The sequence below is a fragment of the Petaurus breviceps genome, unplaced genomic scaffold, assembly GCF_028583685.1.
Source record: "Petaurus breviceps papuanus isolate PSGF00001 unplaced genomic scaffold, PetGlider_PUasm1.0 90710, whole genome shotgun sequence".
Classification (NCBI taxonomy): Eukaryota; Metazoa; Chordata; class Mammalia; order Diprotodontia; family Petauridae; genus Petaurus; species Petaurus breviceps.
Genome location: NW_027187320.1, coordinates 1 through 26,807, shown reverse-complemented (window position 1 = coordinate 26,807; position 26,807 = coordinate 1). Strand labels below are relative to the sequence as shown.

Sequence of the window (26,807 nt, the reverse complement as noted above, 5' to 3'; positions counted from 1 at the left end):
GAGACACCTGACCCCTGGGCACTGTCATTGCCAGGAGACAAAGGAGGGAAACAAACCAGTCTGGGACATGAATTCTAGAACCTGGGTGTGTGAAGGGAAGAGGACACCAAGGGAAAGCTGCTGGGCTAAGCCTCTCCTCTGCCTTCTCACTGCTCAGGTCCCAGAGATCTACTCTCCATTTCAACCCTTCACTTACCTGCAGACTAAACATAATACCCTCAATTTCCAGTGAGTAATCCAGAAGAGGAGACCACACTAAGGTCTCAGAAGTCCAGTGGTGAGAGAAACAGGACTTCTGCGTGGCTCTCACTTCCACCTTCCCCAATTAATGTAAAAAATGACTATAAAAAAACTTTGGAGCTACAGATCCCAGACAGAGAGAAGCTAACTTCCCGCTGAAGACAGTCAGGCAGCAGGCCAGCAGGAAGGAGCTGGCACAGCGATCTTTGAGCCAGGAGGTTTTAGCCTCAGGGCAGCCACAACCAGCCGCTGGCTGGAGGGATTCAGATGACCAGCAGCTCTGGTGGTTTCCAGAATTATCAACCCATAGATGCTAAGGACCAAGTGAGAGGTCAGTTCAGTTCGAACTTTGGGAAGTGGGAATCCAGGAGTATGGTCTGGCCTTTGCCCCGTGGAGGGAGAAGTGGCTGAGGAACTGTAAGGGTTATGGGATTTAAAGATCTCCCATGCCCCATGGACGTGCTGACATAGCAGAGCAAGAAAAAAAAAAAGGCGGGGTAAGGGTGCCTGGGGGGGGAGTTGGGGGGAGTTGCCTTTTTTTTTTTTTTTTGAGTTAGGACTCCGGCTGAGCACTGCCAGGGGCCGGAGCTGCTGGGAGTGCTCTTCCAGGACACTGGGTGGTTGCTGTGAGTGGGGAGAGGAGGACCTTTGCCTGAGGTAGCCTGTTCTGTTTTAAAGGCTTGAAAATGTGGGTGCTTTCTACTTTATCTACCTGTGCCAATGTCATAACAACTCTGATGGCTTTCACTTTCTGGTTTTGGGACTCAGTCTTTTGGTATCTTAATAAATTTTCTAGTTTATTTCCCCAAATGGCAAACCTGACGTATTTTGTGATGGATAATTATATCAGCATATTTGTAATCTCTATAGGCATTGTGAATATGGCATTGCTGATACAGGAACAGAGGCCACTGTCAGGTGGCTGCTTCAGCTCCTGGCCTACAGATCATAGGGGGATCAAGCAACCAGTCTGAGGGGTAAACGTTCTTGGTTTAACCTGCTTTGATCTGGATCACTGTCTGGGGTGGAGGTCCTGGGGTGTGTGACCAATGAGCCAGAGAGTGTGGAGGCTTCAGAGAGGGCAGCCAACTAATACCTTTGGCAGTTGAGAAAACCCCAGCAAATGGGACAAAGCTCTCCTCTCTGGAAGCAATCTACTGTGGCTAAAAGCCTAAAAGTCAAGTAATTGAGTGGCAAAATGAGCAAAGGAAATAAAGCAAACAGAGCAACCCAATTTTACACTCCTATTTTGGGGAGAAAAAGGATCAAAGCATGGATCAGGAGGAAGACAACAAAGTCAGAACTCCTGCACCAAAAGCTTCCAAGAAAAATAGGAATTGGGTACAGGCCCTAGAGGACCTTAAGAATGATTTTGAAAACCAAATAACAAAAGTGGAGGAAAAACTGGGAAGAGAAATGAGAACATTGAAAGAAAATTATGAAATGAGAGTCAACAGCCTGACTGAGGAAAATAACACCTTAGAAAATAGAATAACTCAAATGACAAAAGAGGTTCAAAAAGCCAATGAGGAGAAAAATACCTTAAAAAGCCGAATTTGCCTGATGGAAAAAGAATCTCAAAAGCTCACTGAAGAGAATACTTCCCTCAGAATTAGATTGGAGCAAATGGAAGCTAGTGATTTTATGAGAACTCAATATACTATTAAACAGATGCAAACAAATGAAAAAATAGAAGGCAATGTGAAATATCTCATTTGGAAAAACACTGACCTGAAAAATAGATCCAGGGGAGATGATTTTAAAAATTATTGGACTACCTGAAAGCCATGATCAAAAAAAGAACGTAGAAATCATCCTTCAAGGAATTCTCAAGGAAAATTGCCCTGATGTTTTAGAACCACAGGGCAAAACACAGATTGAAAGAATCCATCTATCACCTCCTGAAAAAGATCCCCAAAAGAAAACTCCTAGGAATATTACAGCGAGGTTCCAGAGTTCTCAGATCAAGGAGAAAATATTACAAGCAGCCAGGAAGAAACAATTTCAATATTGTGAAAACACAATCAGGATAACACAGGATCCAGCAGACTCTACATTGAGGAATCGAAGGCCTTGGAATATGATATTCTGGAGGTCAAAGGAGCTGGGATTAAAACCCAGAATCACCTACCCAGCAAAACGGAGTATCATGTTTTAGGGGAAAATATGGTCATTCAGTGGAGTAGAGGACTTTCAAGCATTCTTGATGAAAAGAACAGAGTTGAACAGACAATTTGACATTCAGATACAAGAAGCAAGAGAAACATGAGAAGATAAACAGGGAAAACAAATCATACGGAATATATCAAAATTGAAGTACTTATTCCTACATGTAAACATGATCATTGTAACTTATGAAACTTTTCTCAGTATGAGAATATTTGAAGCCAATAGAAATGTGTATATATATATATATATATGTATGTATACATACATATATGTCTATATAGGAGAGTATATGAGCATATGCATACATATGTGAGTGTGTGTATATATGCTTACAAATATACATAGATAGAAGGCACAGGACCAATTTAATAGGAAGGGATGATACTTAAAAGGTGAAATTAAGAAGTGAGAGAGGAATGTAATGAGACGAGATGGGGAGAGACAGAATGAAGTAAATTATCTCATATAGAAGAGGGAAGGGAAAACTGTTATAATGGAGGGGAATAACAGGAATGCAAAAGGGAATGAGTCAACCTCATTCTCACTGAATTTGGCTCAGGGAGGGAATGACATACATACTGAATGGGTATCTCACCCTACAGGAGAGTAAGGAGGAAGGGGATGAGAGGGGGGATGATGGAAGGGAGGGCAGGCTGGGGGGAAGGGAAGGTTGAAGCACCCACTTTTGAAAAGAGGCAGGATCAAAGTAGAGAAGAGATCAAGTTGGGGTGGGATAGGAGGGAGGGAAATAGGGTCAGTCTTTCACAATATATCCACTATGGAAATGTTTTGCATAGCTACACATGTACAACCTATATTGAATTGCTTATCTTCCCAGTAAGGGTGGGTAACGAGGGAGGAAGGGAATGTATCTGGAATCCAAAGTTTCAAAATCAAATTTTTAAATATCTTTCTATCTATTATTATCATTTTACATCAACTGGGAAATAGGATTTACAGGCACTGGGGCAAAGAAATCCACTGTGCCCTACTGGAAAGTCATCGGGGGCATGGGGGAAGATATAGGAGACAGCAGATTGGGGGAGGGGATATTCAGTGGGATTGCTGTTTTGGGGTGATGAGTAGGGGGAAAATAGGGAGAAAATTTGTAACTAAAAATCTTGTGGAAATAAATGATATAAACTAAAAATAAACATAAAAAATATTCAATGTTTTGTCTCGGAGACACAACAAATAACTAGATTGCACCCCCTCCCCCACTCCAGTCCAGCCCCTAGATCCAAGGGAAAGAGAGAAAGAGGCCCCCAAAGGGGCCCTTCCCCACTCCAGGCCTGACTCCAGCAGCTCCCAAGGCTGGGCTACAGCCCCCAGCTGGTGGTACACCAGGTCCTGGGGCAAAGACCCCCATGTTCATCTCTGGTCTGTCTGAAGCAGATTCCCCCCTCAGCCAGCCTGTCACACCCCTGCCAGGCATCCTCAGAGAAATGGTTTCCAGTTAGAGATTTGTTCATCTAGAGCCTTGGGGCCCATCTGAGTGTCCCTTAGATGGGAGGAAGAGGACTTGTGGACAGAGAGACAAGCTGGGGGTCAGGGGAAGCCTGGATCTCCCCAGTCCCTGCCCCCTGAGGACCCTCCCAGGTCTGCGCACCTTAACTCTTCTTCCTCCACACCCCAACTCCAGCAATGACTGCGATGAGGAGGAAGAGGCCAGAGGCAATGCCCCCCACAATGAGCCCGATGGGTGGGGAGGGTGTCTCTGAAATGGAAAAGGGAAATGAGAGGCTGATCCCTCTGGCCTGAGATTCACTATCCCCCCCCCCCCCCCAGGAACTCCACCTCCCTCTGATCTTGTAGGATGTGGGTTGGATTTTCTCCAGACTCTTCCCCACCTCCCTTCAGCCCCTCCTCAACCCTCTCCCCAATCCCTCCTCACCACACTCCCCCTGCCCCCCTAGGCCCTCCCCTCCCCCACCTCCCCTCACCCCCTTACCCCACTGCAGGGTGAGGGGCTTAGGCAGCCCCTCGTGCTGGACTCGGCAGGTATACTCCCCTTCCTGGCCCGGGGTCACGTCCACAGCTGTCCACTTCTGGAAGGTGCCGTCCCCTGCAGGCCTGGTCTCAATGAACTCCATGTCCTGGAGCTGCTCCTGCCCATCCCTCAGCCAGGTCAGGGAGATGTGCTCAGGGTAGAAGTCCTGGGCCCGGCAGCGCAGGGTCACCTCCCCATGGGGGGCAGCGTGGCGGGTCACTCGGGCAGAGGGTGGGTCTGGGAGCAAAGGGCAGAGGCAGTTCCAGGCTCCCCTCCCGATCCCCCCAAGCAGTACAAGAAGGGTCGGGGTCTGGGGGGTCGGGGCCTTGAGTGCCGCGCACACGGGGCGGGGCGGTACCTGCCCTCTGCAGCGTCTCCTTGCCCATCTCCAAGTACTTCTTCAACCACAGCACACACTCCTCCTCCAGATAGGCTTTCGCTCCCTCCGCGATGCTCCTGTCCGCCTCCCACTTGCGCTTGGTGTTCACCGCGGGGGGCAGGGCCACGTTCCACGTGTAGGTCTCCGTGTCCAGCGCGATGTAGTCCTGCCCGTCGTAGGCGTATTGGTCAAACCCGCGCCTGAAGCGGAGCTCGGGGGTCACCTCGCAGCCGTACATGGTCTGGAAGGTGTGGACGCCTGCGGGGCCCCTGCGGGGTCAGTGCAGGCTCTGCGGATCCCGGATCCGCTCCCCTTTACCCCTCTCCCCTCCTCCCACCCCTACCCCCAGTCACGCACCGCCCACGCTCTGGTTGAAGTAGCCCCGAAGGCTCTCCAGGCCCACTCGATACACCTGTGCTGTCTCCCTGCAGATCCTCGTCTCCCGCTCCCAGTACTCCGGCACCTCCCGCTCCACCTCCTTGATCCACGCCGCGCGCGGCTCCTCCCTCTGACTCGCGCTGTCGCTGTCAAAGCGCACAAACTGCTGATCGTCCATGTAGCCCACGGAGAAGAACCGCGGCTCCCCAAGCCCAGGCCTGGTCACGGCGGTGTCGAAATACCGCAGGGAGTGAGAACCTGAGACGGGACGGGGGTCAGGCGGGGATCATAGAGATCTGAAGTCTGGGTGTGATCCATGACCCCTTGCAGACTGAGGGGTGACCCAGGACTCTGAACTTAACGGTTCCGAGATGCCGCTCCCACCGCCGGCCGCCCATCGACACTACAGCGCTTTGAGATCAGCCAAAACTCATCACTGGCAACCCAGGCCTTAGAGCCCTTTCGCCTGTACCTTGCCCCCCTCTCCCGGCCCCAGCTCTGGTCCGGATCCTGGGTCCCTCCCACTCCTCACCCCCAGCACCCCACCTCCTGTCCTCACCTGTACTGCCCAATGCCACCCCCCACCCACAAAGCTGTACCTGGTTCTCAGTCTTCCTCCGGGGGGAGGGGCTCCCGGACAGCTCTGCTCCTTAACACCCCAGGGCCTGTCACCCTCATTCTCCCTCCCGGCTCCTCTGCCTCAGCGCACCTCGTCCTCACTCCCCCTACTAACCCACTCACCTCCCCCAAACTAAGGGACCAACACCAAGACGGGGCACCCCCTCCAAAGCCCAGCTCAGGGACTGCAGGCTGCTGGTCTCCGAGAGAACTCACACAGACACATACACACACACACACACACACACTCACACACAGAAACACACTCATTCTCGGTTTTCTGACTGCACTTGAGACTAAGAAGCCGGTTCCCGGGAACCCCCCCCCCCCCCCCTCCCCGGGGTCGAGGAGCTCTCTGCAGGAGACCCCATCCCACCCTCCAGTCCGTCCCAGAAGCTGTATCTTGTCTCCCCGCCGCACTCACCCGCCCACGTCGCGGGCACGGCCAGGGTCCCCAACAAGAGGAGAGAGCGGACAAGACACTCCATGTGCAAAGAATCCCAGGATTGCAGCGCTGGGTTTATAAACGGACGAATCCCTCACTTCTGATTGGCTTCGCTGAGGCCGGTTCAGCCAATAGCAAACGAGAGCCAACAAACGTCATTGGTAACTGGGCAGAGAATGAGCCGGTACAGGTAAGGAGACCAAAACAGAGTGATGCAGAGGAAATCCCCAGGTTTAGAGACCCTGGCTCCTTCTCTGTTACTCACAGAACAGCCTCTGATTCTATGGAGCCTGGGTCTCTCTCCCTCCATCTTCACTCTGTGAGCGCAATTACTCTTGTGCTTCCAGCTTGAATCAGAGAAACAAAAGCTCTCACCCCTCCCCAGCGGGTCTTCCAAGCCCCAACCTGTGACCTTCTGCCCTTTAGAAGTTGGGAAGAAAATGCCCCCACCCAAAACTGAGGGTGTCAGAGGACTGAAGAAAGCTGCAGGCCGGTTGGTGGAGGGCTGCATTGTTCCCTCCGTTTTAATGACATTCATCCCAGCTGTGACTCAGGCAAGTCTAGTAACCTTCCCAGGCCGTGTAGATAAAGAAGCAAGGGGCCCAACAGTAAAGAGTAAATCAGAGTCCAGTACATGCAATGTGGAATCACAGAAGACTTTGTTTCACCAGAAAAGGGGCAGGTATGTGGCACAGTAGATGGAGGCAAGGGCCAGGAGTCAGAAAGCTTTGAGCTCCAGCCCTGGCCTCAGACATTTACGAAGTGTGTGACCCTGGACAAATCACTTTACCCTGTTTGCCTCAGTTTCCTCATCTGAAAAATGAGCTGGAAAAGGAAATGGCAAACCACTCCAGTATCTTTGCTAAGAAAACCCCAAAAGGGGCCACAAGGAGTCAGACACAACTCAATAGCAACAAAAGGAAAGAGCATAATGATTAAAATGCAGAGTTCTATTTCAGCATGAGGTTCCTTCTGAGCCTGAAATAGGAAGGTGTGAATTGCTAGTCGCCTTTTTTTTCTCCAGAAACAAAGAACCTGGGCACATTCGGTAGGAATTTCCCTCTTTCTTCTCTCATCACCTAACTAGGAAACCAGGAAACTTCATATTTTATGGAGAGCGTAAGGTTAAGCCTGGAAAGGATCCTAGAAATAATCTTCCTTTTGTAGATGAATGAAGACCAACAATGTTGAAAGACTTTTCCAAGGTCATAAAGATAGGAAGCAGCAAAATACATTTGCAGCTTCATGCTCTCCTTGCAGTCTCAGTCCTCTTTCTCCAACCCCAGGCTGGGCTATGTGCTTCCTATGGGGAAGGACACCGGGACCCTTCAGAGCATGGTGGAGTCAGTGCTATTTGGAAAGGCAAGGAAAGAGCTAGATGATTCCATGTCATTTTCTGCTATCAGACCCTTCAGACCAAATCCTCTCCCATCTTTCTTTTAATTCCAGTGGAGCTTAAAAACCCAACCCTTGTCACTTTCCATTATGTCTCCCTTCACAACACAGTTGTCTGGTGCACCAGTTTTTAAAGGAAAATACAGACAAGTTCAGAGATATTTCCATCCTTTTCAGTGACATCTCCCCTGTGAATGATTAGGCTGCAGCCTAATCTAAGTTTTAACAAACATTTTGTTTTTCCATGCAGGTGTGGACAGATCAAGGTTTTTCCTTTTATACTTTATTCTTCCCAAGCTACCTCTGTGGGGTGGGGAGGGGGAGCACAACTAGCAGGGTGGGATGCTAGGGCTGCTGCAGGGCAGGGCCCACCCCCTACTCTTTGCCCACACAAGTGTGAGGGAGCCCTCTGTGGATGCTGGGAGAAGACACAGAATCCACCACTCTTCCAGGTGGCCAGAGGGTCAGAGCCTCCTCTCCTCAAAGATAGGATGGTGGGGAGGAGGTCCTAAACCAGGGTGCTGGTAAGGAGGCAGTCATGGAAAAATCTTCTCTAGCCTCACTAGTTACTTGTGTAAGGTGGACCTGTTACCTGGCTCCTACTCAGATAGCTTGCTTGTTAAGCCATTTGTCAGTCACATCCAACTCTCTGTGACCCCTGGAGTGGACAGAGGCAGATGCAAGATGGCAGAGCAGAAGCAGGAAATTCTGTGAGCTCCCCCCACAACCACCTACAATAGCTGTAAAATATGACTCTAAACAAATTTTAGAGCTACAGAAGCCACAAAGTGACAGAGAGGAATAAATCTCCCACTTAAGGCAGCCTGGAAAGCCAACAGGAAAGGTCCATTTCACTGTGCTGGGAGCCTAGCAAAGTCCCAAGTGAGTCCCATGGTTCTATCCCCAGGGTGGCCCCAACCAGCATCACAGAACAGCCATAGCAGACTTCAGGAGAGTGAATCACCAGCAGCTGTGGCAGTTTTCACACTTCTCAACCCATAAACACCAAAGACAAAGTAAAAGGTCAGTGTGCAACTCTGTTGGGACAGGGGGAAGGAAGAGCACAGTCCAGCCCCTGTCTCCAGGGTCAGAAGTGGCAGGGGTGTGGCAGCTGCCAAGGCTGCCGTGTGGCAGCCTCTGCAGCTCTTGGCCTGCAGATAGTAGGAGGATGAAGCAACCATTCAGAGGGTAATTACTCTTGCTTTGACCTGCTTGGATCTTGGTTGCTGTCTTGGGTGGTGGTCCTAGCGTGAGAAACACCAGTGTGGTATCTGCAGAAAGGGCACCCTCCTCAGACCTCTGACAACATTTGCAAAAACCTCAGCAATTTGGGACAAAGCTCTCTTCACTCTGGAAGCAGAGTTCTACCATGGCAAAGAGCTCAAAAGTCAACTAATTGGCTGGCAAGATGAGCAAGCACAGGAAGCACAATCAGACCATAGCATCCTTTTTGGGGACAAAAAGGATCAAAACATGGAACCAGAAGAAGTCAACAAAGTCAAAACTCCTGCATCAAAAGCTTCCAAGAAAAAATGTGAACTGGTTACAGGCCATGGAAGAGCTCCAGAAGGATTTTGAAAATTAAGTAAAAGAAATGGAGGAAAATTTGGGGAAAAAAATTAGAATGATGCAGGAAAATCTGAAAAGCAATTAACCAGCCTGCTAAAGGAGACCCTAGAAGTACTGAAGAAAATAACACATTAAAAATAGACTAACTCAAATGGCAAAAGAGGCCCAAAAAGCCAATGAAGAGAAGAAGGCATAAAAAAGCCAAACTGCCCAAATGGAAAAGGAATTTCAAAAACTCATTGAAGGGAATAATTTCTTCAAAATTAGAGAGGAGCCAATGGAAGCTAATGACTCTGAGAAATCAAGATACTATAGAACAGATCCAAACAAATGAAAAAAATAGAAGGTAATGTGAAATATCTCATTGGGAAAAAAAATAACATTGACATGGAAAATAGATCCAGGAGAGTCCAGACACCACCTTTCAAGAAATTCTCAAGGAAAATTGCCCTGATATTCTAGAAGCAGAGGGCAAAATAAAAATTGAAAGAATTCACCAATCACTTCTTGAAAAAAATCCTGAAAAGAAAACTGCTAGGAATATCATAGCCAAATTCCAGAGTTCCCAGGTCAGGGAGAATATATTGCAAGCAGTCAGGAAGAAACCATCTGAGTATTGTGGAAACACAATCAGGATAACACAAGACCTAGCAGCTTTTACATTAAGGGATGGAAGGACTTGGAAAGTGATATCCTGGAGGTCAAAGGAAATAGGATTAAAACTAAGAATCACTTACCCAGCAAAACTAAGTATAATATTTCAGGGGCAAATGTGGTCATTCAGTGGAATAGAGGACTTTCAAGCATTCTTGATGAAAAAACCAGAGCTGAATAGAAAATTTGGCTTTCCAGTACAAGAAGCAAGAGAAGCAGGAGAAGGTAAACAGGGAAAAGATATAATAAGGAACTTATTAAAGTTGAACTATTTACATTCCTACCTGGAAAAAATGATAATTGTAACTCATGAGACTTTTCTCAGTATGAGGATGGTTGAAGGGAATATATATGAATATGTATACATACATATGTATGTAGGTATAGGAAGCTGTATGTGTGTGAGTATGTGTGTGTGTATATATATATATATATATATATATATATATATATATATATATATATGTGATGCTTGAATATGTGTGTATATGTATACATGGAGAGAGGGCATAGGATCAGTTGAATAGGAAGGGATGCTATCTAAAAAATAAAATTAAGAGGTGAGAGAGGAATACAATGAGAGAAGGAGATGGGGAAAGATAGAAGAAGGTAAATTATCTCATATAAAAAGGCAAAAGAAAACTGTTACAATGGAGGGGGAGAGCAGGAAGGGGAAGGGAAAGAGTCAAACTAACTCTCATTGAATTTGGTTTAAGGAGGGAATAACTTAGACCCTCAATTGGGTATGTTACCCTTCAGGAAAGTAGGGGGGAAGGGGTAAAAAGTAAGATGATAGAAGGGAGGGCAGACTTGGGGGGAGGGTAGTTAGAAGCACACACTTTTGAAAAGTAAGAGGGTTAAAATAGAAAATAGAATAAGCGGTGGGGTAGGATGGAGGGAAATATAGTCAGTCTTTCACAGTATATCTACTATGGAAACCTTTTATGTAACTACACATGTACATCCTATATTGAATTGCTTATCTTCCCAGTAGAGAGAGGGAGAGAAAATTTGAAACTCAAGGACTGTGTAACTGAACGTTGTAAACTAAAAATAAATAAACAAAACAATTTTTAAAAAAAGAACAAATTAAAACCCCCAATAAACACCAATTTGGAAATCCTGAAAATCAGAGGAGAGATTGCTAAAATTGATAGTGAGAAAATCATTAATAAATAAAATGAGAAGCTGGTTTTATGAAAAAGAAAGCAATAAAATAGATTAACTATTGGTCAATTTGATTTTAAAAAGGAAAGAAGAAAACCAAATTACCAGTATCAAAAACGAAAGGGGTGAACTCACCACTAATGAAGAGGAGATTAAGACAACTGTTAGGAGATATTTTACCCAATTATATGTCAATAAATTTGACTATCTAAATGAAATGAATGTCAACAAAAATATAAATTACCCAAATTAATAATAGAAGAAATAAAATAAATAACCCAATCTCAGAAAAAAAGGAATTGACAAGCCATCAATTAACTTTCTAAGAAAAAAATCCCCAAAATTCATGTTAAGTGACTTGCTCAGGGTTACAAAGGTAGTAAGTGTCAAGTGTCAGAGGTCAAATTTGAACTCAGGTCCTCCTGAATCCAGGGGCAGTGATCTCTTACCTGCACCACCTCACTGCTCCTCATGAACCCAATTCTATTAAATTATTTAATAGAATATTAAATATTTAAAGAACAATCAATCCCAATACTATATAGAGTATTTGAAAAAAAATAGGCTAAGAAGAAGTCCTACCAGCTTCCTTTTAAAACATGAATATGATGTTGGTACCCAAAACAGGAAGACGCAAAAAGGAAAAGAAGCTATAGACCAATTTCCCTAATGAATATTGATGCAAATTTTTCATTTTTTATTTAGTATTTTATTTTTCCCCAATTACATGTAGAAACAATTTTTGACTTTCACTTTTAAAACTCTGAGTTCTAGGGACAGCTAGGTGGTGCAGTCAATAGAGCACTGGCGCTTGGAGTCAGGAGGACCTGGGTTCAAATTCGGCCTCAGACACTTAACTCTTAGTAGCTGTGTGACCTTGGGCAAGTCACTTATCCCCAATTGCCCTGCCTCCTCTCCTCCAAAAAAAAAAAGCAAAAAAAAAACCTTTTGAGTTCTAAATTCTCTCCCTTCCTCCTCCCCATCTCCCACCCCCATTGAGAAGGCAAGCCATTCTATATAGGTTATGTGTGTATACTCATGCAAAACATTTTCATAATAGTCATGTTGTGAAAGAAAACATAGATGAAAAAAGAAACCTCAGGGGCAGCCAAGTGGCTCAGTGAGTAAGAGCACCGGCTCCAGTGTCGGGAGGACCTGGATCAAATCCAGGATCAGATACTCAGCACCACACTCAGAAATAACTGGCTGTGTAACCTTGAGCAAGTTACTTAACCCCGATTGCTTAAAAAAAAAAAAAAGAAACCTCAGGGGGGAAAAAAGTTTTTAAAAAGTGTGCTTCAATCTGTATTCAGACACCACCAGTTCTTTCTGTAGGGATGGATAGCATTTTGGATCATTGCATTGCTTTACTTTGTACACAGCACATTGCACTTTGCATCGGTTCATGCAAGTCTCTGCAGGCTTTTCCAAGAGCATCCCACTCATCATTTTCCATAGCACAGTAGTATTCCACACAATCACATGCCACAACTTGTTTAGCCATTCCCCAGTTGATGGGCATCCCCTCACCTTCTAATTCTTTATCCCCAGAAAAGAACTGCTATAAATATTTTGTACATGTAGGTCCTTATCTTTATTTTTTTAACTCTTTGGGGATACAAACCTAGCAGTGGTATTGTTAGGTTAAAAGGTACACATGGTTTTATAGCCCTTTGGGCATACTTCCTAATTGCTCTGCAGAATGATTGAATCAATTTATAATCACACCAACAGTGCATCAATGTCCCATTTTCCCACATCTTCTCCATAATTTGTCATTTACCCTTTCTTTCCTCTTAGCCAATCTAATAGGTATGAGGCACTACGTCAGAATTGTTTTAATTTGCATTTGTCCAATCAATAGTGAGTTGGAGCAATTTTTTCATATGGCTGTAGTTTCTTCATTTGAAAACTTCATATATTTTGAGCATTTATCAATTAGGGAATCACTTTTATTTTTTTTAAGTTTCACTCAGTTCTCTATATGTTTGAGAAAATAAGACCTTTAGGGGCAGCTAGGTGATGCAATGAAGAGAGCACCGGCCCTGGAGTCAGGAGGATCTGAGTTGAAATACGGCCTCAGACACTTAACACAAAAACTAGCTGTGTGACCTTGGGCAACTCACTTAACCCTAATTGCCCTCCAAAAAAGCAGAGAGAGAGAGAGAGAGAGAGAGAGAGAGAGAGAGAGAAAGAGAGAGAGAGAGAGAGAGAGAGAGAGAGAGAGAGAGAGAGAGAAATGAGACCTTTATCAGAGAATTTTGCTTCAAAATATTTTCAGTTCCTATTGCTAACTGTATTTGCCTCCATCCTATTCCCTACTTTTTTATTCTTTTCTCTCTCCCCTTTCACTCTGAGCTTCCTCAAAAGTGTTTTGTTTGTAACTACCCCATCGCCCAATCTTCTATCACTAAGCCCCCATTCTCTTATCGCCTTCTCCTTCTACTTTCCTGTAGGGTAATATAGGTTTCTAAATTTCTAAATATAGATTTAATTTAATCTAAATTCTAAATATAGATTTCTAAAATTTCCCAATTGTGTGTGTTATGTTATTCCCTCTTTGAGCCAATTCTGATGAGAGTAAGGCCCACTCACTCCCCCTCACCTTCCCCTTTCCCCCCTCCACTGTAAAAATTTTTTTCTTGTCTCTTTTATGTGGGTTGATTTACCCCCATTCTACTTCTACGTTTCCTTCAGTACATTCTTCTCTCTCTTACCCCTTAATTTTACTTTTTAGATTTAACTCACATCTGTGCCCTTTATCTATCTATATCTATATAAATATAGATATATAGATATAGTCCCTCTAACTACCCTAATAATGAGAAAAGTCTTACGAGTTACAAATATCTTCTTGCCATGTAGGTACGAAAACAATTTAACCTTATTAGGTCCCTTAAGATTTCCCTTCCTTGTTTACCTTTTTATGCTTCACTTGAGTCCTATATTTAAAAATCAGTTTTTCTATGCATCTGGTCTTTTCATCAAGAATATTTGAAAGTCCTCTATTTTGTTGAATACCCATTTCTTCTCCTGAAGGATTATATTTCGTTTTGCTGAGTAGGTGATTCTTAGTTGTAATCTTAGCTCCTTTGCCCTATGAAATATCATATTCCAAGTCATTCGATTCTTTAATGTAGAAGCTGCTAAATCTTGTGTTATCCTAACTGTAGCTCCACAAAGCTTGAATTATTTCTTTTTGACTGCTCACAACATTTTTTCCTTGACCGGGGAACTCTGGAATTTTTTCTATAATATTCCTGGTAGTTTTAATTTTGGGATCTCCTCCAGGAGGTGATTGGTGGATTCTTTGAATTCCTATTTTACCCATTCATTCTAAAATATTAATGCAGTTTTCCTTAATAATTTCTTGAAAGATGATGTCTGGGCTCTTTTTTTTTATCACGGCTTTCAGTTAGTCCAATCATTTTTAAATGATTTCTCCTGGATCTGTTTTCCAGATCTGTTGTTTTTCCAATGAGATATTTCATATTATTTTCTTTTTTCCTCATTCTTTTGGTTTTGTTTTATTGTTTCTTGATTTCTAGTAAAGTCCTTGGCTTCCAATTGCTCAATTCTAATTTTGAAGGAATTCTTTTCTTTTCTTTAATTAATTAGTTCTTAGTTTTCAACATTCAGTTCTGTAAGATTTTGAATTCTGAATTTTCTCCCCTTCCCTCCCTTCTCCCCTCCCCAAGATGGCATGCAATCTGATATAGGCTTTACATATACATTCATATTTAACATATTTCACATTAGTCATGCTATAAAGAAGAATTAGGCTCAATGGGAGGAATCACAAGAAAGAAGATGAGAGAGAGAGCAAACAGCATGCTTGGATCTACATTCAGTCTCCATAGATCTTTTTCTGGATGTGGATAGCATTTTCCATCACGGGTCTTTTGGAGTTCTCTCATATCCTTGCATTGCTGAGTCTATCATCATCATACAGAGTTGCTGTTAGTGTGTACAATGTTCTGCTGATTCTGCGCACTTCACTCAGTCTCACTTCATGTAAGTCTTTCTAGGTTTTTCTGAAATCCACCTCATCATTTCTTATAGAACAATAGTATTCAAATAAATTCATGTATTGCAACTTGTCCAGTCATTCCCTGACTGATGGGCATTCCCTCAATTTCTTATTCTTTGCCACCACAAAACGTACGGCTATAACTACTTTTGTATATGTAGGACCTTTTCCTATTTTTCTGTTCTCTTTGGAATACAGACCTAGAAGTGATATTGCTGGGTGAATATATATATTCTTTTATACACAACTTCTTTTGGGACTTTTCTGACTGATGTCTCTACCACGTCCCTGAATTGGGTACCTTTTCCCCACCAAGATTCTTTTTGATCCTTGTCTTTTGTGTTGTCTTCTTCTGTTTATTGCCAGGCTAAGGGAATCAAAAAATCTAGAATCTGCCAGGTGGAGCATCCCCAAAGAAAACAAAAGACAGAAGAATAGCTTGGGAAAGCAAATACACAAAATGAAGGACAACCTAGAAGAAGAAAAGAAAAAAACAATAATATTCAAAGAAAATCTGCCCCTTACCCATGCAAAACATACTGAACTCAAAGACAAGGTGTACAGAGACAACCTAAGTATCATGGGTCTCCCTGAAGGGCACAATTGGGTAAAAACAAACAAACAAAATGACACTCTCATGAAGGAAAAAATAACATCCGAACACAGATAATGAAATTCAAATTCAAAAAATTCACAGATCACCTACCAAAAAACCTCCAATGTGGGTTCATGTATGTTTGTATATTAGAAATCAAGTTAACTAATTTTGTATCTTGGCTTGTATCCTGTTATTTTTTCTTTTAATTAATTGGTCTTATTTCAGTATGCTGAATTTAAGACTTAGGAGAATCACTTCTAATTTGTCAGAGGTTTCCCTAGACTTAAGAAATCCAAGGCTTGTCAGTGAGGGTGGAAGTTTGGGTAAGGACCTTCCAAGCTTATAAGGGGCACATCTCCTTTTTTTCTAAACTGTCATATGTTTATGACACCAAATAAAAAGTGACATAAAATTCTCCACAACCTAACTCCCAAGATATCCTTCTAGATAGATTATTCAGGGCCTCCCTGCACATTCTGATCTAGTCAAATTGGCATTCTAGATGGTCCTCCCAGAAGCTAATGAATGTGCTATTTTTGTTGCTGTTTGACCTTCGGTTTTGAAGAGGGCCAATGGGATGATGTTTTGAATTGGAAGTGACTTGGATTTCAGCAAGGCAGATTTGCACAGAATTGTTGACCTCACTCTCCCTTCCAGAGTTATAGAATTCCTGTGGCAAGACACAGGTCAAAACATCCAGAGATGGCCCTTAGGATCTTTGATGTCTGACCAATCTCTAAGCACTCCACAGGAACTGCTTCAGCCACCTTCATGCCTGTTGTCAAAAACTGTTCTCATCCTTCCATTCCATCTGGGGAAGTCTTCACATGTTTGGGGTAGACATCCCCCTAACTCACTGACAGATTTGAGGCCTGTTGGTTATACTCAACCTGGCATGGTTCATCTGCTAAGATGATATTTCCAGGGTGTGGCTTCAGCTCCTCGGAGTGATTATTTGGTAGTAGGTGGACACCAAAGGTGGGTGAGCAGACGTGTATGATGAAGCCTATGGGGTATGCAAAGAACACTAGCACCTCTGCTGTGAGGGTCTATTTTTACTTTATAGTACAAAGCTCTTGTCTGTGTACTAATTTGACCCCAAACCAGGACTGAATTTCCTCATCACCTCCATGTTTTAGGGTGAGTAGTTTCTTTCAAAGTCTTGTTCAAGTGATACCTTGCACATCAGACTTTGGTTGATACCCCAATGGTTGGGCTTCTGGGCCAGGTGAGGGAGTTTCAAGGTGTGTACTGAACAATCACTGCTTATGAAAGGCCCAGTTTATAAGCTGAGGTTCTGCCCCAGATTGGAGCTGTTGCTGGCTGCTGCTACTGCTATTGCTGTACCTGGGACACGGGGTGGTTCGGGCTCAGCACACCATGTGGCCTGATCAGCCAACAGACGTTTTAATAAAGGGTCCATTCTAAAATTATTACTAGGGTTGAAATGGAAATGTAGAGAGAAAAATGACCCCAAGCCATGCCAATCGTTCTGAGCATCAGTTTATTGAGCTGGGCAGCGACAGTATCCCAAGAAAACCTTAGGGAAGCTGCCCCAACCATAGGGAAAGGGGGAATATTTAAAGTAAAAAACCACCAAAAATAGGTATGGGAAACAGAGGTAGTCTTGTGGGAAGTAAAGTTAGTCTGACAGTCGTAGATAAGCACATCCGTTGTAGCCAGGCCTTTCTCTGGACAGTTTTATAGTCCTTGCCCTGATTTATTTTGAGACCCAGATGTCCAGGATCATTCTGACATCTTACCAGGAAGTATGGCCAGGTCTGTTTCTCACAAGAGAGGGCTCCTGGCTAAGTGCGTACAAGTTCAGGAAGAATTCAGTAATTTCCAAACTTGTTACATATAGGGGCTTAGTATATGAGGCAATGGGCATTTCAGGGTCTTGCTCTCATTAATCAAGGTACAGCAGTGGGACAAAGACAGAACAGCACCCACCTTGCCAATACTATTGACTCAAGCACCTCAGGACCAATTTTTCCTGGAGTGTTAACCTGAACAGGGTCTGGTAAGTTCCCCATTCCCAGCTTCCAAAGGACTCCCACTAGTTTTGTTCTAGTCTGAAATTCCCTTTAAGCCAGCTCAGTGGGCAGGGACCAAATCTGTGGTCATATACTCTGTATACATCCCCTGAAGTACCACTCTATCTAGGAAAATTAGCCCGTGCTCTATTCACCTAGCCACCTCCTGTATCATTTTCTTACTGATCTTATTTACAATTAGTTGATTTTGTTTTAAAACTGCTTTTGTCCTGTAATTACCCGAGTCATGGTTCTTTGTCTCTGAACTTGGTTCAGAGTTCAGCTGGTCTGTATCAGTTAAGCTGAAAAATCCAGCTCTCCAGCTCAAGGAATTTCACTAACCTTCAAAAACAGGTGAGAAAACGAGGAAGTTTGGGCCTGACATCTCTACAACATTAAGCTCTCCTTCAGAGATGTCTGGTTTGCTCTCCAGAAGTCTGGGCACTGTCTTGCCCCTGGGCTCAGACAGTGAGCACATTGTAGTCTCAGGAGAGGAGAAGGGGGGTGTTGCCAGCCCCCATCAGCCAGTCAAGCTGTGCCCTGGCCTCAGCACTGTAACTGGGCGTGTTGCCCTCAATCCCATGATGTCAGCTACCCTCTTCTGTTATTTGTTCTGTGCTCCCCAAAAGCCATACAAGGGGAGCTGTCCTTTTGTTCCAGGCCACTGACCCACTTATTGACAGGCATCATTGCCCTGCTAATAAATGTTACTTTGCTCAGAGATCTGCCTCAGCTTACTCTTTTGTGAAAATCCAGTTGCGACAAGCCCTTCATTCCACTTCTGATTCTTTCTTCCACAGCTGTCATTTAAATTCCAAATTTTCAAAAGAATAAATAAATGAATAAATTCTGAAAAAAATTCCAATTTTTCCTCAGTGAAATATATTGCCTGTAACTTTTTTTTTAACTCTTTTAACTTATTTGCTCTCTTCCAGAAATCCTAGTTGACTTATGCCCACTCTGTGCTTTTCTTTGAGGCTTTGTGTGTTGATGTTTTGAAGTCATTCTCTTGTTGGTTTGTGTCTTGAGTATCATTATTTGCTTATTCTTTCAGTCACCTTCCTGACCATGGACCTGATATTAGGGCCAGTCTCTCTCCACATTCTGAAGGGAATGTCCAGTATAATAGTGTTGCTGCTTTCTTTAGGTATTGAGTTGTATGTTAGTCCAGGATCTCAGGGAAAGTTCACTCCAGGGACCTGTAAGTTTTCAGTGACCCCAAAATTGTCTGATTCCCCATCCTCCTCTACCCCCCCACATCATAGATCTGCAAATTCCTGAATTATGTTTGAGTCTCGGCGATCCATATGGGGGATGGAGGTTACTGATGGATTCAGTCACTAAGACATCTGGAAAGCTATGCTGGTAGAAAAGGACAGAACTTCAGAGTCCCCTCTCATCTAAACCTCCTTCCCTGGTTATTCTTCTGTAGGCTTCAGATAGGGCTGGAAGCTGGACCTGAGACCCCATTATGGTACTAGAACTTTGGAACCACAAGCTGCTGCTTGCCTTGAATGTGTTCCCTGTTTAAGACCCAGCCTAGGGCCCAGCAACTGCCCCTCACCCTGGATCTGCCACTTCTAGGGAGGGATGCCCTTAGTCTGCCCTAAATATCCATCCCCAAGTTAGTCAATAAGAAATAGGGCTTCCAGGCATATGTTCTACCCCATTATGCTGGATCTGGCTCTCCTTGAGCTGGAATGCTCAGCAGTGCTTTTCCTGGCTGGACCGCTTCTCCAGTGTCCATAGAATGCCCTCTTTGGAACTATGCCTCTGTGTGTGCTTTCAGGATTCAGGTGGGCCATGTTATCCATCTGTCTTTAGAAGGTGTGGAGGTGCCAAGCTGGGCTTCTCTTTCCTTCTCCTTCTCCATCTTCCTCCTCCAGTCTTTTAATCAGTGACTTTTATGATCAGGTACAGTCTCCATTTTGAGTGTAATGTAGTAGGAGGTATAAGCCAGGAGTCTAAACCTGAGTTATCCCAAATTGGTTTCTAGTTTTCTCTGCAGTGCTTGTGGAAAAGAGGAATCCTTCCCCTGCCTGTTTGTGTTCTTGAGTTTATCCAATGCTGCCCTCACTTCTTGCTTTGTTTTTTTTTTTTCTTGTCTAGCTTGCATGTATGAACTGAGGCAGAGAGAAATGAGTGGAACAATGAGAACCATATGCAATGTATGTTGTGATGGTTGTCTTCGTTCTTCAAGCGGGCCAACATGACATCACTATGCTAGCGTCAAATTAACGTATGTCCTGCTGTGGCTGACCAGAGCCATAGAACTTGGAGTGCTCTACCACAGGCTGGGCACAAATAGTCCCGTGAACATATGGGGTGTATTCTCTAAATTTGCACACCTCCCTTTGCTTTTGAGCTGTTTCATTCTGCTTTGCTCATAGAGCACAGCACCTTCTCTGATGTGGGCACACCACACTGGGAGGTCTTGGGCCAGTGTCTTCTATGTCATGCAAAGTTCTTGAGAGAGACCTTGAGAGTGTCCTTGTCTTGCTTCTGCCCACCATGTGAGCACTTACCCCATGTGAGTTCTCCATAAAATAGTCTTTTAGGCAGGCATGTATTTGACATTTGAACATAGTGGCCAGCCCATCATAGTTGCACTCTGTGCAGTAGAGTCTGAATGCTTGGCAGTCTAGTTCAAGTGAGGACCTCAGTGTCTGGTACCTCATGCTGCCAGGTGATTTTCAGAATCTTCATAAGACAATTCAAATGGAGGCAGTTCAGTTTCCTGGCGGATGCTGGTAGACTGTGTAGTTTTCACAGGCATACAACAGTGAGGTTGGCACAACGGCTCTGTAGGCATTCAGTCTGATAGTCAGTCTAATGCCTCTTCTCTCCCACACCTTCCTAATGAGCCTCTCAAACACTGAACTAGCTCTGACAATCAACCTCATTATCAATATGTACATCCCTGGAAGGTGCACTACCAAGGCAAGTGAACTTATCCACAGCATTCAGAACGTCTCTGCTTGCCATAACTGATGGTTCCATAAACGGATAGTGTAGTGCTGGCTGAAGGAGAACCTGTGTTTTCTTCGTGTTAATTGTTAGGCCAAAATTAGAACAAGCAGCAGAAAACTGATTCGTACTTTATTACATCTCAGTTTCAGAAGGTGAATTTAGTGCACCATCATCTGTGAACAAAAACATCATGCACCAACTCTCCCCGCACTTTAATCTTGGCTTGTAGCTTTTTCATGTTAAATAGGTTACCATCTGAGGCAGCTAGGTGGTGCAGTGAATAGAGCCCTGGCCCTTGAATTAGGAGGGCCTGAGTTTAAATCCAGCCTCAGACACAACTAGCCGTGTGACCTTGGGCAAGTCACTTACTTCCAATTGCCCTGCCTTCCCCCCTCCAAAAAGAAAAAAAAAAGTTTACCTTCAGTGCAGCAGCTGTCCTTGATGCCATGTTTGTCCTTATTGGTGGCCTTTGACAACAGCACTATCCTTCACCAGTGGACAGTATTCACTCTCTGTCTGCAGGACAGTCTCAGTAGCTCTGAACCAGCAGGAAGGTTCCCAGACCCCTGCACCAACAGCACTGTCCTTCACCAGTGGACAGTATTCACTCTCTGTCTGCAGGACAGTCTCAGGAGCTCTTAGCCAACAGTCAGGTTCCAGGACTTCTTCAACAGGACTGTCTTTCACCAGTGGACAAATATGGCAAAACAACATCAAAACAGACAGACAAAGTACCAGCAAAACAGCCATGTCTCCTCAGTCCTTGGCAGCTCTGGGGGCAGGTCTCAAAAGTGCAGGGCAATTCAAAGTGGCCCCCAGCAATCCTCTCAGTCTCTCTCTCTGCCTCCACGAGGGTGCTGCTTCCAAAAAGTTCTTCTGCCTCTCTCTTGTCTCTCCAAATCTATGTCACCAGCTCCTCCCAGTTCAGGACTCACTTTTCACATCAACAAGTCCATCCCACAGGTGGGATTAACAAGCTCTGGGTTTTAACACAATCAATTTGAAAACCAAGCCAATACAGGGGGATCTTTATATTCCATTACTATCACACCAGACCACCTTCTGTGAGCACTGAGGGCAGGCTTCTCCCAGGGACGTGGCCAGAAAGGGGAGTGTTGGGCTTGGGAGGCCCCTGGGGGAGGGAAGACCCCAGTCTGGGCCCAACTCTGGCAGTCACTGGGTGTGCGGATATGAGCCCCTCACTAAGACTCTGTGCCTTGGTTTCTTCATCAGTAAAATGGGAATAACATTTGCATTATCAATGATACTGAGGCTAATGAAACCAGATCTCCTGCTTTGAACCTACAAGCTGCAGGGAGACTGCTAAGGAAGGAAGAAGGCAAAGCCAAGGCCCTTGTAGGGAAAGCTAAGGTTGGGGATGGGAAGGCCTCTGTTTGCCAACCCCAGCCCAGCACAGGTGTATGGGACTTTAGAAGGGTGTTACCAACAACTGCTCCCAGTGGGCAGTTTCAACATTCTTCCATGGTCCTGTGTGTGCTGAGCCCATAGTAGCAAAGGCCAGGGAACCCTTGATATGAATGATATGATATGTTATGTATGATATGATAAGTGTAGAGGAAATCAGCGTCACAGAATCTGAGAACTGTCTGGGCCCCCAGAGGTCAGCTCGTCTAACCAGGGATGTCAAACGCAAATAGAAATGTGTTGTCCAGTCATGTCCAGCTCTTTGTGACCCCGTTTGTGGTTTTCTTGGCAAAGTTCCTGAGTAGTTCTCTCTTCCTTCTCTAGCTCATTTTACAGATGAAGGAACTGAGGCAAGCAGGGTAAAGTGATCTACCCAGGGTCACACAGCTAGCTTAGTGTCTGAGGCCAGATGTGAACACAGGAAACTGAGTCTTCCTGACTCCTGGCCCTGTGCTCCATCCCCTGCACCACCTGGCTGCCCCCAAACAGAAATGGGAGCCACTGAGCTGCACTGTAGGCCACAGACTGATTTAGCTTTACATGAAATGTTATGTTTCACTGTATTTTCATTTCTTTGTTAAATATCTCCCAGCCACTCTCTAATCTGCTTCCAAAGCATTCCGGAACATAGCAGCCAGGCAGCTGGCTGGGAAGCAGCCCCCTGTGGTCAAACCTACCCTGCCTGGGACCCACACTCTAACACAGGCCACAGGGGTTGGTCACTCAGTCCCTCTGAGGCAGGGCCCCTGGAGCAGCCCCTCCTGCTTCTGGACACCTGTGAGAGGGCATTTGGAAAGCCGAGATCGAGGCCAGAAAAGCAAGTCCAGTTCTGAGAGATGTTTCACATTTCAGTGAACTCACTATTAACCAGCCTGTTTCTTGTAAGCCCCTGGCAACCAGGAGGTTTGTGAGAAGAGAAGACAAGACCTCCCTGTAATACCCTCCACTACTGGATGGCCCAGGCAACAGGAAGTCTCTGGGCTCAGAAGATGGTTCCATCCCCTCGAAGCTCTCTCCCTACTCCAACACCAGGGTCCCCAAATCATATCTGGCCAAGGTACAAGATGGCTTACACCCCAGGGAGATCTGCTCATAAGTGGATTACACCCACTTATTAGCAGAAAACCCCTGGTCTTTCCTGGGAGATGAACAGAGGCTCAGAGAGAGGCCTCCAAAAACTCACTGAGCTACTCAGTGAGCAGCAAATGTCCAGTGTGACTCTGGTATCTGAAGCAAATGTTTTCTCTTTTATCACATTGTCAGCCAGGAGACAGCAGGGCCTCAGTCTCCCCCTGCTGCCACCCTCTGTGACTGCCCTCCTTAGATCAGTCAGTAATTGTAATGGGAAACTTCCCCACACAGGGATTGTAGAACAAAGGAGCTAAACTTGGATGGCCTTGGATGAGGAAAAAAATTAATCTGATGGTAAGCGGAGGTGGTGAATATAAGGTGGGAGAGAAATACAGAAAGTTAAAACATTCCTCTTTTCTGGGAAGAAACTCCAGGACAGAACAAGGGAGGGACAAGCAGGTGTTTCCGGCAGCCTGGATCATTCCAAAGGAGAAAGGAGAGTGGGGGAGGGGGGAAGCCATAGGTGAGAGCCATCAGCTGGTCCTAACCATGCACATGGGACTCCAGGGAGGCAGAAAGGGGCAGGTGCTTCTCTGTATTTAGAGACCAGATATCTGCCCTTCATTAATTCCAAAAGGTTACAGTTAGGGTCCTAACCCTTCCCTTCTTCAGATGGAAGATAAGACCCCACCCTGGGGCAGCCTAAAGAGGGGACAAGGTGGTCACTCAGTGCAGTGGCTGTCACTAACAGAGATGGAGCCCCAGGGCCCTGACTGAGCCCTGAGCAGAGAACACAGAAGCCCTTAGGGAGGCCCCTGTAATGAAAGAAAGGCAGGGACACACACACAGGGGGGAGGAGAATGACCACAAAACAGAGAGAATTGGACTCTCTGAAGGTTAGCGCTGAGGGCGGCCTATGGGCTCAGCCCCCAGCAGCCTGGCTGGGCACAGCTCCAGTCCCTGGAGGCAGCCTGGGCTCTGAGACCCTGGAGCAAGTCCCAACAGACCCTGATCACAGGAGCCCCTGAGCAGTACAGACCAAGGCAAACACCTGCCCCCTCATGTCATACAACACACTGGCCTCCCCCAGGCTCCTTCCCCTTGGACCCAGCCCCGGCCTGCACTCACAGACTCAGCAGAACAAATAAAAAGATGCTTCCAAACTTGCTTTTATTTTCCCCTTCACGTGGCCAGAACATCTCCACATTGGCATCCTGCCCCCCCCCAACCCCCACACAAGAGGAAGCTCAGCTGAGACTGGAGAAAAGCTGGAGGTTCAAAAGCTGTTCTGGCAGTGAGAGAGGGATCCAGAGGTCAGAGCAGCATCAGGGGTGGAGGGGGGCTCATTCCAAAAACCCTCTGGCCCTGACTGGTGACTGGCTCCCTGCTGACTGAGACAGGAAGAAAGAAAGGAGGCAGGGAGGGAGGCCTCAGAGAACAGGGGGAGGCCCTGAGGATGCTGCCCTGGGCTTGGGCCAGAGGAGTCCAGTGAGGATCCCAGGGGCCAGTGCTGGGGAGAGAAGCCAGAGGGGAACAGGAATAACATGGGGACTGCAGATGGTTTTCCTTCTCATGTCCCCACCAGGCAATTCTCTCAAGCCGAAGGACAGACAGACTCAGGGGGATCCTCCAAGGCCCCTCTGGCCTCCAGCTTCTCACCATCCTGAAGGCCCTGCCTCACCATCCAGACAACCTCAGCCCAACCTCCCACATTCCCTCCTCTCTGCTTGGCCCCCTTTACCTCAGCCCCTCTCTCCTTCCAGGCCCCCAGAGTCTCACCTGTGGCTGTGAGAGAGACATCTGACCCCTGGGCACTGTCACTGCCTGGAGACAAAGGAGGGTAACAGCCCAGTCTGGGACATACATCCCAGAACCAGGGTGTGAGAAGGGAAGGGGTCCCCAAGGGAAGGCTGCTGGGCTAAGCCTCTCTGCCTTCTCAGTACTCAGGGCCCAGGGACACCATGGCCTGGCCCCTTCTTTCTGCCCTCCATGTTCACCCTTCACTTACCTGCAGCTGGAACATAGGCCCCTCCTTTTCAACCTGGAAAAGAAAACAAATCCCAGTGAGGAATCCAGGAGAGGAGACCACACCAAGGTCTCAGAAGTTCAGTGGTTTGTCTGGGAGACACAACAAATAACTGGGGCTGCACCCCCTGCCCCACTCCATTCCAGCCTCTAGATCCAAGGTGAGGAGACAAAAGAGGCCCCCAAAGGGGCCTTCCCCCCTCCAGGCCTGGCTCCAGGGGCTCCCAAGGCTGGGCTACAGCCCCCTGCTGGGGGGGACACCAGGCCTGACAGTCCCTTAGATGGGAGGGAGAGGACTTGGGGACAGAGACAAGCTAGGGGTCAGGGGAAGCCTGGATCTCCCTGGTGCCTGCTCCCTGAGGACCTTCCCAGGCCTGCCCACCTGAACTCTTCTTCCTCCAGTAACAAACTCCAGCAATGACTGTGATGAGGAGGAGACTGGCAGCAATGCCCCCCACAATGAGCCCGATGGGTGGGAAGGGTGGCTCTGAAATGGAAAAAGGAAGTGAGAGGCCCTGAGCCCCCTGGCCTAAGGGTCACTAACCCTCCCGCCTCCTCTTGCTCTTGCCCCCCTCCCTGTGTCCTCCTCCTCCTCTCTCTCCCCTTGCCCTCCCCTCCCCCTGCCCCCCCAGGTCCTCCCCCCCCTCACCCCACTGCAGGGTGAGGGGCTCAGGCAGCCCCTCGTGCTGGACTCGGCAGGTGTACGCCCCTTCCTGTCCCGGGGTCAAGCCCACAGCCGCCCACTTCTGGAAGGTGCCGTCCCCCGCGGGCCTAGTCTCAATGAACTCCGTGTGCTGGAGCTGCTCCTGCCCCTCCCTCAGCCAGGCCAGGGAGACCTCAGCGGGGTAGAAGTCCTGGGCCCGGCAGCGCAGGGTCACCTGCCCGTGGGGGGCGGCGTGGCGGGTCACTCGGGCAGAGGGCGGGTCTGGGGGCAAAGGACAGAGGCAGTTCTGGGCTCCCCTGCCCCCCTCAGGGACAGTGGGGGAGGGGCACACCCCCAATCCGGGGCTGGGGTACAGGGGGGCGGGGCCGGGGCCTTGAGTGCCGCGCACACGGGGCGGGGCGGTACCTGTCCTCTGCAGCGCCTCCTGGCCCATCTCCAGGTACTTCTTCAGGCACGTCACGCACCTCTCCTCCAGATACGCTTTCCATCTCTCTGCCTCGCTGCTCTCCTCCCACTTGCGCTTGGTGTTCTCAGCCTCGGGCACGGCCACCTTCCACCTGTAGGTCTCCGTGTCCAGCGCGATGTAGTCCTGCCCGTCATAGGCGTCTTGGAAAAACCCGCGCCTGAAGCGCAGCTCGGGGGTCACCTCGCAGCCGTACATGCGCTGGTAGGTGTGGACGCCTGCGGGGCCGGGGGAGGGGGTCACTGCGGGCTCTGCGCCCCCCCCCCCGCAAACACACCGTATTCCCCCTCCCCCAGCATGCACCTCCCGCGCTCTGGTTGAAGTAACGCCGATTATTCTCCAGGCTCACCCGGTACCACTGTGCGTTCTGCCTGGAGTTCCACGTCTCCCGCTCCCAGTAGTCCGGGTCCTCCCCCTCCATCCACGCCGCGCGCGGCTCCGCCCTCTGACTCGCGCTGTCGCTGTCGAAGCGCACGAACTGCAGATCGTCCACGTAGCCCACGGCGAGGTACCGCGGCTCC

The 26,807-nt window shown here is 46.8% G+C and overlaps 2 protein-coding genes across 3 annotated transcripts; both read right to left on the bottom strand.

The window, feature by feature from the left end:
- Positions 1-26,801, bottom strand: LOC138144676 (RLA class I histocompatibility antigen, alpha chain 11/11-like). 2 transcript variants are annotated; one of them, XM_069066075.1, is made up of 6 exons: positions 26,590-26,801; positions 26,229-26,504; positions 25,809-26,084; positions 25,542-25,646; positions 25,144-25,175; positions 1-32 (listed from the first exon to the last, which is right to left on the bottom strand). In XM_069066075.1, exons 1-5 carry the CDS (start codon positions 26,705-26,707, stop codon positions 25,171-25,173), a joined length of 780 nt encoding a protein of 259 aa, XP_068922176.1. In that variant the 5' UTR covers positions 26,708-26,801; the 3' UTR covers positions 1-32; positions 25,144-25,170. The 2 variants fall into 2 exon arrangements, with proteins under 2 accessions (XP_068922176.1, XP_068922175.1); XM_069066074.1 differs by lacking the exon at positions 1-32 and adding an exon at positions 24,284-24,958 and having other exon boundaries at positions 25,143-25,175.
- On the bottom strand, positions 3,560-6,270 carry LOC138144675 (RLA class I histocompatibility antigen, alpha chain 11/11-like). Its single transcript, XM_069066073.1, has 5 exons — positions 6,199-6,270; positions 5,136-5,414; positions 4,758-5,036; positions 4,361-4,636; positions 3,560-4,126 (listed from the first exon to the last, which is right to left on the bottom strand). The coding sequence occupies exons 1-5, from the start codon at positions 6,260-6,262 to the stop codon at positions 4,020-4,022; spliced, it is 1,005 nt and encodes a 334-aa protein (XP_068922174.1). The 5' UTR covers positions 6,263-6,270; the 3' UTR covers positions 3,560-4,019.
- Positions 26,802-26,807: the final 6 nt, after the last annotated feature.

What these genes read in the sequence shown, in the direction of transcription:
- LOC138144675 (XM_069066073.1), bottom strand. Translation starts at nt 6,262, where the DNA reads ATGGAGTGTCTTGTCCGCTCTCTCCTCTTGTTGGGGACCCTGGCCGTG. An exon ending in CGTGCCCGCGACGTGGGCGG is followed by an intron (nt 5,415 to 6,198) that starts GTGAGTGCGGCG and finishes GTCCCGTCTCAG; the next exon opens with GTTCTCACTCCCTGCGGTAT. An exon ending in CTTCAACCAGAGCGTGGGCG is followed by an intron (nt 5,037 to 5,135) that starts GTGCGTGACTGG and finishes GGGGCCCCGCAG; the next exon opens with GCGTCCACACCTTCCAGACC.
- LOC138144676 (XM_069066075.1), bottom strand. Translation starts at nt 26,707, where the DNA reads ATGGAGGGGGAGGACCCGGACTACTGGGAGCGGGAGACGTGGAACTCC. An exon ending in CTTCAACCAGAGCGCGGGAG is followed by an intron (nt 26,505 to 26,589) that starts GTGCATGCTGGG and finishes CCGGCCCCGCAG; the next exon opens with GCGTCCACACCTACCAGCGC. An exon ending in GGAGGCGCTGCAGAGGACAG is followed by an intron (nt 26,085 to 26,228) that starts GTACCGCCCCGC and finishes CTTTGCCCCCAG; the next exon opens with ACCCGCCCTCTGCCCGAGTG.